Genomic DNA, 18,785 nt, shown 5'->3' with positions numbered 1-18,785 from the left:
ACAGTGATTTTTAATATCGTATTCAGCTAAATCCATAACAAGCGGCACTTCAATTTATTTCATTGGCGCAACACCGTAATCACGTGATTATATAATTTTAGCAGAGGAAAAATTTGAGAAGCAAAAGGGTCAGGAGAACCATGATTCGAATTAATAAATAATATCATTCAATCGACAATCAAAACTTATCAGATGCAAATATGAACGAATCTCTGGCAGACGTTTCCGAAATTGACAACCCGTCTAAATGACACAGTTTACACTTTATTCGCGTTAATCTCATCGATTATAAACTAATCTTTCAGAATATAACATTTTCTATTACTTTTATCCTAGGGGATCAGTTTTCACGTATAATGTTCTACTAAACTGAACACGTACTTTGTGACCATCACCGAGCCACCCCTCATTTTTTTTTTTATAGTCTTTGCAAGTGGGTATGCTGATAACATATATCAAGGTTGAACTTGGGGCAAATATTTGGACAGTCTCACCTCTCATAAAATGGGGTGTCTTCCGAAACCCGTTCTTAACAATAGGATGTTGGGGATTGGCCAACACCACCACCACAACAACAACCGTGATTTAATTTTTTACGAGGAGGGGGGCATGCTTCCACCAGGCAACGCCAGTTAACGGGTCGGTCCTGCTTGTACAATAATAAACATGAAATCTGCCTAAATCAAAATATTATATTTAAGCGTATTTTACGACCTGGCAATGCCGGGCGGCTTGCTAGTTTAAAATAAAGTGATTTCTTTACTAGTTGGTAGGCACATAAAAAGGGGACGGCGATGATCTTATCATCTTTTCCCGTCAACGCACATTTTTCTAAAGAGGACGAACAAACAATTCTGCATCCATCCCGCCAAATTAAGTGTTTGTTGATTGGTCATTGAGAATTGTGTTGATCAATCAAATGAGACTATTTGTAAATTCAAATGAGCTAATTCATCATCGCAATAATCAAGGGAGATAATTATTTTAGGAGAAAAGAGAATATAACTCTTTCTTTTATACTCTCTAGCAATTTTATTTAATTATTTATTTATTTTATTTTATTTTATTTTATTTTCAGCTCTCCTGTGTGCTCCGCTCGGCTTCTTAGACTTCATTAGAACTGACTGGATGAAACTGGTTTTATCCATGCAAGACCCGAGTGGCTGTTTTACCGATAAGACAACTTTAAATATAAAAGAATCTGCACGGTAAATTTCACAAGCTTCATCTTTAATGAGTATTTATTTCAGCTATATGTGGTCATACAATCCACTCTGTGTGAACCATACGCCATTTATTATTACAAAAAAGAAATGAATAACGGATACAAAACAGAGGCCATATAATATGTGAGAGCTGAATATGTGTGGAACTGGTTGGGTTGTATGTTTATTAAAAGTTACCATTAATCAAGGCCCAAAGGCCACTCGAGGACAAGTTAATTGGTTTGTGTTAAGTGAATAGTGAGACAAACATCTTGAGCGTTGTAGACGATGGCTGAATCTGGTCAAAATTTGATTATTTAAGAGGACGACGACAAGAATTTGTAAACATTGGATTTGCCAACGAACAAGTTGTAGCCAGCTGGGAATCAGCTCCGTGGTATTACGTTCCACAGATGAACAGTTCTTAGAAAGAAATTCTGCTCGTTGAAGGTTCGTTATTGTTCTGGTATGATTGTTGTGCACTGTCGCAAAATGTGACCCAAGATTGGAAGCTGAGGAAAACCAGCTCCCCTGGGAGTCGGAGCATTCTGTTCAGGTACAAAAATATCCGAGAACGGTGTTGTTGAATTCTTTGTAATCACTTTCCTAAACAAGTCACATTAACGGTTGGGGGCAGGATATTTACTTGCTCATTATTTTCCCTTTAATCTCTCCGGGAACTTTTATACATTTGTCACGTTTTTTCACACTCGCACCGTCTGTGTTTACTTTCTTTGTCTGTACATTTAACATTTGTTCTTTCGACCACCTCATGTAAAATACGGACCCCTTCCTTCACAATTCACTATTAAGTTCCGGTCAATTTGATTGGCTGTTCATATACGTTTATCGGATTAAGGTAATATCGTATTAAGAGAATTTCGAACAGATACAATAACTAAACATGTCATGAACAAAAACAATAATTTCGAAGTTAACGGACGCCACGCACTAATATATACTTTCATATGCTTGATTCTTAACTAGTTGACCAGCACATAAAAAATGGGGATGGAGTGATGATCTTCGTCATCTTCTCCCGTCAATCACTTTACTAAAGAGGACGAACAAAGAATTTTGCATTCATTCCGCCAAATTAAGTTTTTGTTGATTGGTCAATAAGAATTATCGTGATCAATCAAATGGGACTATTTGTAAGTTCAAATGAGCTAATTCATTATCGCAATAATCAAGGGAGATAATTATTTTAGGAGAAAGGAGAAAATAACTCTTTCATCTTTAGTTAACTAAAGATGCCTTGATAAAAGAATCGATCTCAGAAATGACATTTCCAAACAATAAACAAATTTTATTATCGTCGATGTTGTCTTGGTCGTCGTCGTTGGTGGCCCAGAAGTTTAAACAAAATATAAAAACACAAACGTGATGACAATTAACGTTATTTCATTATAGAAGGGGCGGTAGTCCGAGACTTGCATTCTTCATTCTAACAACATTTCCAAGTTTCAAAAAAAAATAAAAAATAAACATCCTATTTTAGTCACTAAAGTTATTTTATATATGGTACACATTACATATTTTTCTTAATATATGTATGTGCATTTATGCGCTTATATGTTAACAAATTGGTATTTATGCAGAATACGGACTATGTTAAAATAATGACGTTATTATTTAAAAACTCATTCTTAACCTGGGAGGTGAGAGCTTTTTGTAACTATTATGTACTATCAACAAACATTTTATCGCACGAACCATAACGTATAAAGTTAAATTTAACTTAAAGATCATAACTAAAAATAGCATGGTCAGTATTCTGCATAAAACCACTACAAAACAGCAGTGCTCGCTAGTTCCCACCAATGTTCGCCAGTGTCATGAAGTAACAGTGACCACCTTAAAAGAGCAATGACCACCATGGATGACGGTGCCTACGATTTGATGACAGTGCCCGACAATTGAAGACAAGCTAGTTTCCCACCAGTACCTTCCAGTGCTCGCCCCTGTGAGAGTAACCACCTGAAAATAGCACTGATCACCGCCAATTACAGTCATAACCACCAGTAACGAAGAGTACCCGCCACTGGATAACAGTGCACGACAACTGAAGACAGGTGATTTCAATTCAGTGGAGCCCGACACTGGTCATGATAGATAGTGACTGACAATGAGAGATAGTTGCAGATGAAGCCACTGCCCGCCAGTAAACACAAGTAACTACCTCAAAATGTCAAGGACCACCAGTGCCTGTCATTGAAGACAAACAATTTTATTTCGGAGCCATCTACTAGAGGCCGACAGTGATAATTGTAAAAGCAACTAGTGTTCACCAATGAACACAAGTAATAGCCGTCAAACAGCACTAGTTGCAAAGACAAGCCAGTGCCAATCGGTAAACGCCAGTACTCACAAGTAACCCCTCCGAACCAGCACTAATCGCCAGTAACCATCTGTGCTGACAATGACAGCCAATGGGTTCCGCTAGCTGCCACTGATAGACAATGCCCAACAGTGGAAGCCAGATAATGTCACTTTGGCAATGGCTGCCAGTACCTGCTTTTTTTCCATGGCTGAAAGTAGCCCTCACTAACATCCGTAGTTTAATTTGTTTCTTTGAAGAGGGTTCTGTTCTGACTTTGTATGATACTTCCAGTAGGCATATATATATTAGCAAAAGTACCCGTCGTTGACTGGGTTCAGAAACAGCCTACAGAAAATGGACTCTGATTTATGAAAGTATGATAGGTTATGAAAAGGAAGGGTTGTAAAGGGATAGCTTGGGGTATCAAAACCAAAGCAAAATATGATGAAAGTAAAAATAAAATAGATAAACACCATAATTTATTATACCATACCTGCTCACACTGAAACACTTATTCTGTGGATCTATATTAAAAAACCTTGTTAAACTTTGTGACACATTTCCATTCTATGGAGGTCAGGTGCGAACAAACACCCCATAATTTTATTATACCATATTTCTTCAAACCGAAACATAATTATTAAAGTATACTTACGCAGATATATATGAAAAGTCTTTATTAAAGTTTGTGCCTATTTCCATTATATGGAAGTCAGGCGCGAACTCAGACCCCATAATTTTATTATACCATCCCTATTTAAGTTAAAACATTCTTATCAAAGTATTATTATGTACATCTATATCAAAAACACTTGTAAACTTTTTTTTTTTTAAATATTTTTATTTCCATACTTTGTGGACCAGGCGCGTACGCAGACCCCACAATTTTAATGAATCATCATTATGCCAGATCAAATATATCCATTCCTGTGTCTCGATACATCTTCTGTCATTATATGTGATCAGTTTTCTATAATAGTCAACCATATAGGAACCTATTCGTGACCAGACACACACACACAGACGTTCAGCTTTATATTATAGATATATAATATATTATTATTGTTATTATTACTAAATAATGATTACTCTTTCATACCTACAGACACTAGTGTTCCATGCTTATGCAATCATCACTGTCAGTCTAGAGTTTCAAATCCAGTTACAAAGCCACTTTTGACTATTTGCTAAGCCTTTAACAATTGCCACAAGAATGGAGGGAATTAGTGAGTAATAAACACTCAGTTCGGGCGCAGACATTAGACAATATAGTGCCCAAATGATGGAATTCATTAATGTTGCCTGCCTCTTGGCTTATACTTCCCAGATAATGCTCATGCCTTAATGTGCCTTAAATATAAAATTGGAAAAACATTTATTTCAATAGTAAAAATTTTCCAATTTTGTATTCAAAACACATTAATAACACGAAGGTATATATATATATATGTGTGTGCATGATGATTGCAACGTCTTGTCAGACGAGTGCCACTCCCTCAGACATTTAAAATCCATGATTCCAAATGTCTGAGGGAGTATCTATACAAAGATGATGTTACAGAGTCTTAGCTTTGTACGACAGCTAAGTCTCTCTCTCGGTTCAAAATGTTGAGATCCAGCAACAAGCAAGAGCAAGATAGCCAGCAACAAATTAAACTGCAGACCAGCTTAATGCGGGTACTGGTCTTCCGCTTTATGGTTTTTTAAATCAGAGATTTGCTTCTCCTAGAAAGGTTGCCTTCACCACGGCTTACGGGAGCCCTCTCCACCCCCAGTGTGTGTGCATACATACATACATACATACATACATACCCCTCTCTCTCTCTCTATCTATCTATCTATCTATCTATCTCTTTCTCTCTTCTGGTCTGGCAGTTTATTTCATAAAATTAAAGTTATATTTTTCGAAGACTTACTTTACCTTCTATTTTTACATTTCTTTCCAGTTCTACTTCTACGATGCGAAAACTTATGCGAGAAAAATTCATGAAAGGTGAGTCATATAGTTTTTTTCTTTCTTTTTTTTTTTTAATACGGACACACATCTGCATAAATAGTTATGTGCGTCGGTTGGTAATGACGTTAATTTCGAGCATCAAGTGTCGCTGCATTCTATTCTATATCTTTAGAAAATGTGGTCCATCTTTAACACATGAAAAGAAACATATGAGAATTAGAAATAGCGTGTTTCATTTAACTCACGATACTTCAACAGCTTTATATCCAATATGGCTGCCAAAAAGATAATCGAACATAAATGCGAAAGACGTTACAAGGAATAATAATAAAAAGAAAAATTGAAGTGTCGGCATTGACTGGCACTACACCAAATAGTTGAAAACGGCCAAGGATAATAGAAACACTGAGGAGAAAAAGCACCAACAAGACTTCTACTGGGCGAGTAGGAAGAGGACTGGCATCTTGTGGAAGCTTATTACCAACCAAATTCAAGTGATCATAACCAGCGAGAAGTCAATGTGGTTGTTTCTGTAATGCAAATTCATTTGTTTCTGTAATACAAATTCATTTGCAAATGTTATCGAAAGAGGTGGAGAGTACTGGAAATCTGGAGAGATTTTTTGTCACCCAGCTTTCAGTGAACACCACCGGTGGTTCTCAGTGAGTAATCTCTGATGATGGCCTCAGCAATTCAAGATATGTGGGGGCAAAACCAGTAATAATGAAGCTAAAACCTGAAACAAAAACTGACCAAAGTAAAGAATCTATAAAATTTGAATAGGAAATGAGCCTGGAAACCCAGATCACCAAACTTAGAAAATAAGTTAAAATCATAAACAGAACGAACAGAAAATGGTGAAAGGTTCAATAAGAAACATGAAGAAGTAAAATAAAATAAAAAAAAATAGAAGCAAAAGAAAGAAGACTGAAAAGATAGAAATACAGTACAGATAAAATGTACACAAATATGTATTTAATTAATTATTTAAAGACAATATGTTTTTAAAATTGTATGAAAAGAAAACTATTTATTAGAAACAATAATCTCGATGCCTTCGTTCAGTCTCGAAAGACAAAGGATACCCCCTGTAGGCGGCGAACATTAAATTAAAATAATCATATAAAAATATTCCTGTTATACAAATATGTGGCTTATTCCAAAGATTAATTTTTGGTATTTATAATTCAAATACAATTTTAGGCATATGGCCCCGTGATTAGCACATATATGGTATAATCTAAAGGTTCAATTATCACAAACTATACACATTAAATTAGACTGCATTTCGGCATGTCGACTTGTCTTCCAAGTGGTCTATTGTGTCTAGTTTATCAGCGTAGATGTGGGACTTTACATATCCTGAAATAAAAAAAATCTAATGGGTTTAAACCGCGCAAATGAGTTGGCGAGTTGACAGGTCCGTTTCATGAAATTATTCATTTATCAAGTGTTTCTGTCAGTAAATTGATTGTATCATTTGCAATTTGCAAACGCTGACCGGGTGTCAGTCTCTTCATGATGAATTACCAAACCAAGCAGTAGAATGAGTTATGCAGGTTTCACCTTTTTATTAATACAACATATATGTATATATATTTTTTTATATATATATACTTTTATAATATTGTATTGCATTCTTACTTTGCATTAGTGTTGTCTGATGAAAGTTTCGTATTATATGACATTTCAGGAATATTCCCTTCGTCAGATATATATATTCAATTTTTAGTCCAAACGTGCATTCCGTCTTAATTTATTTAAGTTTGTGTAAATCTGTTTAAATCCTGCATTGTGTTGTTTTCTATTAATTACATTTATACACACACTAGACAATGCTTCAAGAAAACTACATAACTCTTATTACATTGTACAGGGTGTCCAAAAAGTCATTGAAGGGTTTTGAATTTAAATGCCTTCTGTATTTTTGATGATATTTTTCTATCATTTTTACACGATCTGACTAAGACATTGGGAAATTTTTTAAAAGCAATGCAAAATTCAAACAATCTTTATTTATGAAAAATAATGTCTTTTAAATGTTGTCCATTTTCAGCTTCGCATACTTGTGCTCTTTCCAAAACATTATTCATGACAGATTGCAGAATCTCTGGATTGCAATTGAACTTCCTAATGTCGTTCCTGATGTTTTCCTTCAATTCTTGCAGAGTTTAGTTGGTTGTTTTTGTTTTACGGCATATCAACCCTTTTCAGGTTATTTAATGTCGAATTCAAAGATTTGGAAGAAAAAAATTTTAATAGAATATATTCGTTGTTTTCAAGTAGGTTTCTATTTAACCCATAGTTGGGACCCTAACAGGTACTACCACTCCGGGTCAGAGTGGACCTGGGAGCAATGGTAATTAAAGGGTGGCTCCACACTCCCCAAAGCCCGCAAGCTGGGGCCTCACCACTGAATATAGTTTAAGGTCAGATCCAGGATACTTGTGCTCTTTCCAAAACATTATTCATGACAGATTGCAGAATCTCTGGATTGCAATTGAACTTCCTAATGTCGTTCCTGATATTTTCCTTCAATTCTTGCAGAGTTTAGTTGGTTGTTTTTGTTTTACGGCATATCAACCCTTTTCAGGTTATTTAATGTCGAATCCAAAGATTTGGAAGAAAAAAATTTTAATAGAATATATTTGTTGTTTTCAAGTAGGTTTCTATTTAACCCATAGTTGGGACCCTAACAGGTACTACCACTCCGGGTCAGAGTGGACCTGGGAGCAATGGTAATTAAAGGGTGGCTCCACACTCCCCAAAGCCCGCAAGCTGGGGCCTCACCACTGAATATAGTTTAAGGTCAGATCCAGGACCGCAGATTTTAAGGTGTCCAAAAAGTTACTTATTCTTGAAACATAATGTAGGGTCAATATTAATATTTTAATTTTTTTTATTACATGTATTTATAATTTTATTTGTCTATATATATATATATATATATATATATATATATATATATATATATATATATATACGTATATGCACGTGTGTGTGTGTGTATGTGTGTGTGTTTATGGGAAAATTCCTTTTTCATTATATATCACTTTTTGTTTATTCCAATCTTTTTTTTTGAAGCTCGATATATGTTAAATATAACAGCAATGCATATACAAATAAATGTAAGGAAATACAGATAGCAGCCATAGAAGAAACAGTGTCTATTCTTAAAAGAGCCCTCGGATATAAATTTAAACCATAATAGAATCAAGTGTTTGCCTCATGAAGGAGCCCCTTGATCTCTTCAAACTAACAAAAGTAAAATAAAAAAAAGGATAAATGATAAATGATCTATATTGAAAATTCCAAGACATTATTCATCCCGTTTTTTTCTTTCAGCATGTTAAAATGTTTAATTCTTGACATCACTTATTTCGTAGCGCAGAAACAATCATATAATTATTATGTCAATATATATATATATATATATATATATATATATATATATATAGTCATCCACATACAGTACTGTTTCGCTGTTTCACAGCTCATCAGTGCGGCTAGACAGGCAACTTACCTCAAGCCAGGATTGAAACCCGACCGTCTATACGGCAGTCAAGACTCCTAACCATTACGCTATTGGCGGCTGCTGAACGAGTAGTGAATTTAACGATGTTTTGACATCGTCCGAAATACTTCCGCTCGATTTGTTTACACAAAGAGCTTCGCTTATATGCTAATGGTAATTCGTGTATCACTTCTCAATATGCTCAACTCAAGGTGAGGAGCATTATAGTCATCCACATACAGTACAGTTTCGCTGTTTCACAGCTCATCAGTGTGGCTAGACAGGCAACTATCTCAAGCCAGGATTGAAACCCGACCGTATGACAAAAGTTTATATTCCAAGTTTCAAGATGTTGACCATTTTATCATTTATTTGTTATATGCTCTGTAGTTACATCGAGCTTCATAAATTAAAGGATCGGTATTATGAAAAGGTGAAATATAATTGAATAAACACACACACACACATGCACACACACTATATATACATATACATATATATACTTCATTTACTCACATAAAATTAATATACAAAAGTATAAATTTATGCGTAAACTTTAAGTATTTACTTCAAAAGTGCTCAATACATAGGTAGAGCTAGTTAGTAATTTATAAAATATATATGGCGATTAAGCTACACTGAATATTCCACGTTTCATCCACTCTAAGATTCTTCAGGCTTATGCGCATAAGCCTGAAGAATCCTAGAAACGCGGAATATTCAGTGTAGCTTAATCGCCATATATATTTTATAAATTACTATATATATATATATATATATATATATATATATATATATATAAAAGCAACTTTATGTTTTATTTTTCTTTTTGCAGGTGGATGCTTATCTCATAAATCTGGCCTCGGTTACGGAGTCCTCACCATATACCTCAATTCCCTGATACAAGACAGAGAAACTAATGGATACTGACCATATAAGGAAGCATAAATAAATAATGGGCCGGTTTAACTATTTAGATAATAAAATTGCTAGAAATATATTCTTTTTATATACTTATTTGTTTATCTTTTTCGTGGAGATTTCGCTGCCATAGCAACGCTAGAAGAATCGGTGAAAGTTCTTGGGTTTATAGATGTAGTACAGTTGTGATAACAAATTAAGTCCACGTGGGGTGGGGTGGGGGCTAGGAAAACATCGGAGGAAGTGATAAAAATGAACCAGAGGGAAAGAGGGATAAATGACGACCTAGCCAGAGAGAGGGGTTAGTTTGGATGTCAAATTACTTAAAGCCGTCCAATACATGCCAGCATGTAAAACAGATCTTAAGCAGATGATGATTTATTTTGCTCCTTGTATTATTCGTATTATTCGGAATGTTATTCTCATTATTATTTTTACAACGTTTCGGATGATCTAACCTCCGACCTTCTTTATATGCATCTTATCGAACTCGGGAGTCTTTCTCTTGAACTGAAAAATGCAAGGATAAAAAATACACATAATAAACTTATAAGTGAAAAATATTTTAACTGCATCTAATCGACGTCCTAGGAAGAAATGCGGGTGTGTTTTACTATACACATAGATTCGAAAAAATTTTCAAAAAAACAAATATATGACAAATAAATGTTATCAAAGGCAAGATAAGTTACTTTCCTACCTAACTGAATAAGTTTTTAGTGTTTTTATTTAATGTAAAATGTTTATTCGGTTCGAAAATCATACAGTGTTTATCGATATATTTGAAAAAGACAAATGGTGGCAAAGTTTCTGTTGAATATGTTAAGTTTGGGAAAATGAGTTCAAACTAAAAAATTATACAAAATACTGCTAGAAACTCACTCAATACACCCCATGCTAGAATTATATGCAAATCGATATTTTTGTTCTAACTCCAATAGTTTTCAATGAAAATTTGTGAAATTTAGCACGTTATATGGCAACACTAACACAAGCACAGATCTAAAATTTTCAAGTAATCTGCACAGTAATAAACAATTGGCAGCCATTTTGGTGATTTGCATTTTTTTCAGTGTGCCAACTTTATATGCAAACCAATGCTAAAATATGGTGAAGTGCTAAAAGATCATCAAAACATTGATTATTCTAGGAATTTGTAAATTGAGAACAACAATAATAAAGAACAAGCAACTTCAATATGGTTTCAAAATACAAACAGTATCTTATATAATTGCCATTTTTATTGACAAGAGCAAAAAGCCTTTGGTCCATTGAAAATGCCAAACTTTCGATTTCATCTGATGAAATGCATTTGGTAGCAGTCAGAATAGCATTCCAGAGGTCATCCTTGGAGTTGTACTGCCTTCCGCCGGAGTAAATATTTTGTTTCAAGATGCTCCACAGATTTTCGATGGGATTTAAATCTGGAGAACAGGCTGGCCATCGCATTATTTTCCCATGTCTGGCAAAAACTCTCTCCAAATATTCAGTGGCTATCCTTGCAGAATGAGATGGTGCATTATCATGCATGAATACTATCTTTTTTCAGAATGCCAAATTCTTCTTCTTGTGCCAGGGTTCCAAGTGTTCCTTAATGAAGTCAATGTAGAATTTGGCGGTAATTTTCACTCTATCTGCGACTCTGAATGGTCCTACCAGCTCATTGCCAATGATTGCAGCCCAGAACATCACAACACCACCTCCTTGTTGACGCCTAATCCTTTGGGGACGTAGAGCCTCATTATGTTACCATCCTCCCCTCCACCCATCGGGTCCATTAAGAGTCATTCGATACTCATCAGTGAGCAAAACAATTTGAAAATTCACCTTCATGTGATCTCTTGCCCACTCCATCCTCTTTTTCTTGTGGGTATCCTTCAATTAAGGGTGGACCTCTGGCTTTCCAAATTTTGCAATCATCCTCAGGATACGGCAACGAGTTGATTTGGGCACATCAGGAACGCCAGCTTTTTCAAAATCTTTTTTATTAGTTTCAAGTTGGTTACGGCAAACTTCTCTCTTGATCTTGCTCATTATTCGACGTGACAGATATGATTTCTAACGAATTTTCTCTTTGTCAAAACGTCCGTTGCAAAGTTGAGGATAAGTACATTATTTTTTTTATTGTACGAGGATCACAGTGTAATTCTTTGGCAATTTCTAAGATGGAAATCTTATTATGGAGCCTTTGAACAATTTTAGACTTCTCAGCTTGACTTAAAGCACCTTTACGTTTCATCTTGCATATAAAGTTGGCACGCTGAAAAAAACTGCAAGTCACCAAAATGGCTGCTGTTTGCTTGCTAGTGTGCAGATCAGCTTAAAATTTTATATCTGTGCATGTGTTAGTGTTGCCGTATAACGTGTTTCATTGAAAACTATCGAAGTTAGAACAAAAATATCGATTTGTATATAATTCTGGCACAGGGTGTATATGTCAGCCTATGTCACGGTAACATATATTGGGTCGGTTCCTAACAGTATTTTGTATAATTTTTTAGTTTGAACTCATTTTCCCAAACTTACCATATTCAACAGAGACCTCGCCACTATTTGTTTTTTTTTTTTGTTTGTTTTTTGTTTTTTTTTTTAAATATATCAATGAACATTGTATGATTTTCAAACTGAATAAACATTTTACATTAAATAAAAACACTAAAAACTTCTCCAGTTAGGTAAAAAAAGTAACTTATCTTGCCTTTAATAGCGTTTATTTGTTATATATTTGTTTTTTTGATAACTTTTTCGAATCTATGTGTATAGTAAAACAAACCCAGAAATGCCTTAATGTAATTGTTAGTATTTAAAAAAGAAAGAAAAATAAATAACGGAAAAGAAAACTTATGTATTGTGCGTGGCATGTCAACATTACTAAATTCTCTCCTGATCCTGTCTGTCTCTCTCTCTCACAAGCTTGTTTGTCATTATTTTAAATAGCAATGTGGTTTATTGAAACATGGTTTACATAAAAGAGAAATAAAGGAAAACAGGTAATTAAGCATAACACGCTAGCTTCACTTTCAAACACATCGTTAGAAGGCGCTCGCGTCGCTCAATTGAGGTCTGGAAGCACAAAATTTTCTACAAACATTAAATATGATACGAGTAAAAAAGTAACAGAACAGATTTTTCGAGAAAACTCTGGTTGCCCCCCCCCCTCCCAGGGGAGCCTTTCGGGTTAAAATGGGTAAAATTGACACTTTCGTGCTTATTAAAAAAAAATTGATGACTTGGATTTTTATAAAACTTTCTGAAAAGTTAAAACTGATTTCTATCTAATTTTGTTTGTCTATACCTCGCGATAACTCAGGTGTGCCCCAGGGGCTCTTTTAGGGATAATAAAACACCCCATTTTTGGGATTATTATACCATATTTATCCAAATTTTTCTGTGTATGTCTATTTAGCAGTCTTGCATGGTGCTGACCTCAAATTTAAATATGTTAAGGCCTTGAGGACTTTGGGGGCTAAATGTGGAAGGGGGGGGGGCAAATGATGGACTTAGTCATTTCTTTTTTTGCATGGTGCAGAACTCAAATTTACATATGTTAAGGCCTAAAACTGCACGGTTTGGTCATTTTCACCAGAATTTGACGTCCCCTGGGTACTTTTGGGACTAAATAGGGGGAAGGGGCAAATGCTGAACTTAGTCATTTTTTTATGCCTCATTCACTGTGCACTCATGGGGGACCATGCATGCTTCATTTGTTTATTTTTCCATGTTTTGTAAAAAATATATATTTTAAAAATATTTAAATAGTTTGCCAAAAATAAATAAATGAAAATTGATATTGTTTCCATTTTGTGCTTCCATACTTCAATTGACCTATGCAAGCGCCCTCTAATGACATGTTTGAAAATTAAGCTGCCATGTTATGCTCAATTACCGGGAGAAAAAAAAATATATTGTATGTGGCGTGTCTGCCAACTTGAATATTTTTATTTATTTTTATACATCTATCTATGAAAATAGAATGGAGGTGGAAGGACCTGAATACTCAACGTTTCGCCCAAATTATGCGGGCTTTTTCAAGAGAGATGGTCATTGACATTGAACATCTATCTTTTTCCGTCTTTCTCTTTTCCTCCCACTCTCTCTCTCTCTCTCTCTAAAGTTTGTTTATCTTCATTTGTAACAAACATAACAATGTGAATAACTGAAAAAATGGTGTAGTTAAAAAAGAAAGAAATAAAGGAAAAAAAAATATCGTGCATTGTTTTCTTTCAGTCCGTCTGTCTGTCTGTCTCTCTCTCAATCTATCTATCTCTTTCTCTCTCAGATTGCCAACAGAAGTAAAAGCAGATATTATTTATGCATATAAGATTTTAGTAATTTTAACATTGAATAATCCGAAAATTGGGAATAAGTAATCACATGCGCATGCGTGCGTATGTGTTTATGGGGAAATGCTTATTCAATTATATTTCATTCTTTATTTATACCAATTCGTTTATTTATGAAGCTCGATGTATGTTAAATATAGCTACAGAGCATATACATCTAAACGACAAAAAGTCTATATTCTAAATTTCAAAATGTTGTTCATCTTACCGTTTATTTCTTTCAGCATGTTAAAATGTTCAATTCTTGAAAGCACCTGTTTCGTAGCACAGAAATAATCATATAATTATTATGTAAAATATTAAATATTTTCCTCCCTGACTCATTAGAAGAGAAAAAACTCATTAACTTTAAAAAGAAAAGGAAAAAAAATGGGCATTATTACATAAATCAGAAAAAAAAATATGTAAGTTGCATTGTTTTTATGATATTGACGCCATTTTTTTTTTTTTTTTTTTTGTTTTTGAGAATTGCGAATTTGTATTTGACTTGCCGTTCTTCTCATCCTTCTGAATCACCTTTCTTCCTTATATTTTGTTTTTCAATATTATGTCGATTTTTTATTAATATTTGATCGTCTCTGAAGAGCAAATATATAAACTAAAAACTATTTTTTGTTTGGGGTTGCGAAACATGCGTTAAACAGTCAAGAAGGAAATAGAAACATTCGATGAAATGAAACATTTTTTTAAAAGTAAATAAAAAATTATGACTCCAGACTAATTCTGTCCTTTGATTATTAGAATGCAACTAACCAATATGCTCCTATCGCGAGGCGGTCATTGTTTTTTAGGGATGTGTTCACAACATTTTTTGTGCTTTTGAGTTTTTACTTTAGGGTGATTTGTAAAGAGGGGGATATTTTTGGGATGAGCCGGATTCAGTGAAATATTTTCAGTGAAAACATTTTCAGGGTTTATAATCAAATGTGAGAAAAACTACAGACATTGTCATACGGTAAACAAAACAAAATAATGAGTTAAGAAGGCTTATATTCACAAAAGAGATAATTCATATATGTTAAAAATGGAAGGTTTACAGCAATAGGAAATCATAGAATGTTCGTGAATATTTTAGAGTTCTGGTAAAAAACAAGAGGGTTCATTAGCTGAGACATTAGAGAAAGTCTGAATCGATTAATTAAGAGCCGAGAGTTTCTAGGGTCAGGAAAATCGTATTCAAAACTTCTCTGCTCACTTTTATAGATTTATAAAATATAGATTATAAATCCATTGAAAGTTGTTTATAAGCGTCAATGTTCTTTTGTTATTGTATTATCATTGGAGTTCAGTGAAAATGATTGTAATATTTCAATGAATAAAGTTTATATAGATTGACAGACGATAATGCGATGAGTTGGCTGTGTCTGTGTGTTTGTTAATAAATTATAATTCACCCTTTATTTATACCAATCCGTTTATTTATGAAGCTGGGTGTATGTTAAATATAACTACAGAGCATATACAAATAAATGACAAAAGGTTTATATTCCAAAATGTCGTTCATCTTTTAGCATGTTAGAATGTTCAATTCTTGATAGCACCTGTTTCGTAGCGCAGAAACAATCATATAATTATTATATCATTTTTAAAAAAATATTTTCTGCCCTGACTCATTAGAAGAAAAAGAACTCATTAACTTTAAAAAGAAAAGGAAAAAATCAAACAGATTAATGTTTGTGTGCATGAGTGGAAAGAAATATTGCAGAGACGAGCGCCCACCGTGGGGCACCCTTACAATACCAGTCCATACACTCAACTGTGCTTCACTAGTTTACTGAAAGAAAATCTAGGGTAATTGTGCATAAAACGAGATCCTAAGTTTCAAAGATAGCAGCAGGTATGTCAATTGAGGTATGGGAGCACAAAATTGATACAATACTTCCACTGTTCTTCAAAACTGATTACTTATATATTTGGGTAAAATATTTTTTTTTAATATATTTTTTCTAACATATTTACGCTTTTTTCCAAATATAGTTACGTTTTTTATTTTTTACACTGTGGTCACCACTTATCAAGGCCCAGAAGCCACTCAGGGATAAGGGTTATTGCAAGTACAGTACGTTAATGTGGAGATTTGATGAAGTGTTTACTTAAGGGGGCGGTTCATTAGGAATTTGTTAACGTTGGACTTGAAGACATCCAAGTTGTAGTCAGGTGGGAAGCAGGTAGACGGAACAGAGTTTTGTAAATGTAGTATATTTAAATATACTTTATTTGCATATTTAAACCTGCGCAGTCTATTATGATCGTTACCGATTTAAAAATTATTATTTTTATAGTTAACTATAATTTAGGTTTATTTTTTTTCACCCCCTTTAAAATAAAACGAGACCCTAAGTTTCAAAGATGGCGGCAGGTCTGTCAATTGAGGTATGGAAACACAAAATTGATACACTACTTCCGCTATTCTTCAAAACTTAATACTTATATATTTGAGCATAATATTAAGAATTTTTTTGTTAATATATTTACGTTTTTTTCCAAATATAGTTACATTTTCTTTTTTAAATGTAGTATATTCAAATATACTTTATTTACATATACCTTATTTAAACCTGCGCAGTCTACTACGATCATCGCCGATTGAACAAAATATTTTTTTATAGTTAACTATAATTTAGGTTTATTTTTTTCACCCCCTTTAAAATAAAAATATATAAAAATATATAAAAATATGTAAACTTTTTTTATCAATGGATTTTGTGTTTTTAATCGCATATCTTTTTCAAATAACTAAGTTTATATTTTGTGAAATTGTTTAGATATTTCTATGCGATTAAAAACACAAAATCAATTGATAAAGAAGGTTTACATATTTTTATATATTTTTATTATAAAGGGGTGAAAAAAATAAACGTAAAATATAGTTAACTATAAAAATATTTTATTTAAATCGGCGACGATCGTAATAGACTGCGCAGATTTAAATAAAGTACATGTAAATAAAGTGTATTTAAATACAGTTTATTAAAAAAAAAAAACATAAATATGTTAGAAAAAATTATATTGATAATAAAAATCTTAATATTTTGTCCAAATATATAAGTAAGCAGTTTTGAAGAATAGTAGAAGTATTGTATCAATTTTGTGCTTCCATACCTCAATTGACAGATCTGCCACCATCTTTGAAACTTAGGGTCTCGTTTTATGCGCATTTACCAAATCTGGCCCTTTTAAAGGGTTTAGACAGTTCCCACAAAGATGATCTTCATTAATATAAAGCTCACCTGTCTTTTTAAATGTATGTATGTCTGCCTAAAACTTTTGACAGAGGTGATGGATTTTCATGACCCTTCAGATGACAAATATCGAAAAATTGGCTAAAAATGTTAATTCCTTCACCCTCAACTGGGCACTTTTCTACAAGGAAGGGGTCGCTGTTTTCGCTGATATTTTTTAAAGTCATCCCCCTCTTTTTGATTGACTAGCCTTAATTTAAACCTTCGCCACTTCCGGTCACGTTTTTTTTTCACATTCTTATCCTCCTTCGCGGTACAGGTTCAACCCTGCTTGTCTGCCTACTACCATTTTTTTTTATTTTTTGATCAACACACACCTCCAAATACCCGGGCAATGCCGGGCACCCAGGCTAGTCTATTATATAAATCTCACCTGTTTATATGTATGTATTTATGTCTGCCTAAAACTTTCAACGGAGGCGAAGGATTTTCACGAGATCAGTTATCGAAAAATTGGCTAAAAGCATTAATACCTTCACCCTCAACTAGGCACTTTTTTTTTACCAATATTTTCAAAAGTCATCCTCTCTTTTAATTTGAACCTTTGCCACTTTCGGTTTGGCAATGGATGCAACGACAAAGTCGTCACGTTTTTTTTTTTCACGTTCTTTTCCTCCTTCGCAGTATGAGTTCGAGTCTACCTGCCTACTACCACTTTTTTTTTTTTTTTTTTTTTTTGCTCAATTCACACCTCCAAACATCCAGGCAACACCGGGCACCCAGACTAGTTTTAAAAAAAAATTCAGAAAGTTTTCTGATCGGTCCAAAATATAATTATTTGTTTTCGTTTAGAATAGTGATGCACAAACGATATGCATACAAACGCGTTTATGCATTTTGATTTTGTACGTCGATGTGTAAACATCGACCACTACACTCCGAAATCAGAAACAGGAATGTCTTCTCAGCTATCAACTATTTCCTCCCTGATAAATATATATGAAGGCAGTTGTTGATGGGTAGAAGTCTGAAGCACATAAAATCAATGCTGGTTCTGGACCCAAACTTCTTTCTAATCTTCACCAATAATCTTTCGAATCATATCCTGAGACCATTTGCTGACGTTTCTATGCTGAGCATACAACTGTCTACGGCAGGACTTTCAAAGTGCTGCCGTAGACAATGGTAGCACTGATGATCAAAATCTTTTCAATCATCTCTCCTTTGTGATGCGAGGTTCACTTGTTTACCTCCTACAACTGTCATGGCCGACAACTCTCTCCAAGGGCAATAACTGTACCTTCTCCAATCCAAGGGAAATAGTTATTAGCGGGGCCATA

General features: G+C 34.0%; 1 protein-coding gene across 7 annotated transcripts in view; it reads left to right on the top strand.

The window, feature by feature from the left end:
* LOC145297639 (UPF0764 protein C16orf89 homolog) overlaps window positions 1-9,999 on the top strand; it is a 135,334-nt gene extending 125,335 nt beyond the window's left edge. For all 7 annotated transcript variants that reach the window (XM_080143787.1, XM_080143798.1, XM_080143747.1 and 4 more), the window contains 3 exons: window positions 1,079-1,208; window positions 5,475-5,521; window positions 9,835-9,999. In XM_080143787.1, coding sequence (XP_079999913.1) covers window positions 1,079-1,208; window positions 5,475-5,521; window positions 9,835-9,929 — 272 coding nt within the window. In that variant the 3' untranslated portion in view covers window positions 9,930-9,999. The remainder of the gene's footprint in view (window positions 1-1,078; window positions 1,209-5,474; window positions 5,522-9,834) is intronic.
* The last annotated feature ends 8,786 nt before the right edge of the window (window positions 10,000-18,785 follow it).

Source organism: Euprymna scolopes, chromosome 2 (genome assembly GCF_053919585.1).
Source record: "Euprymna scolopes isolate OS-2025 chromosome 2, ASM5391958v1, whole genome shotgun sequence".
Lineage (NCBI taxonomy): Eukaryota > Metazoa > Mollusca > Cephalopoda > Sepiida > Sepiolidae > Euprymna > Euprymna scolopes.
The sequence above is the reverse complement of the archived record's forward strand: the minus strand, read 5'-3'. Positions and strand labels throughout refer to the sequence as shown.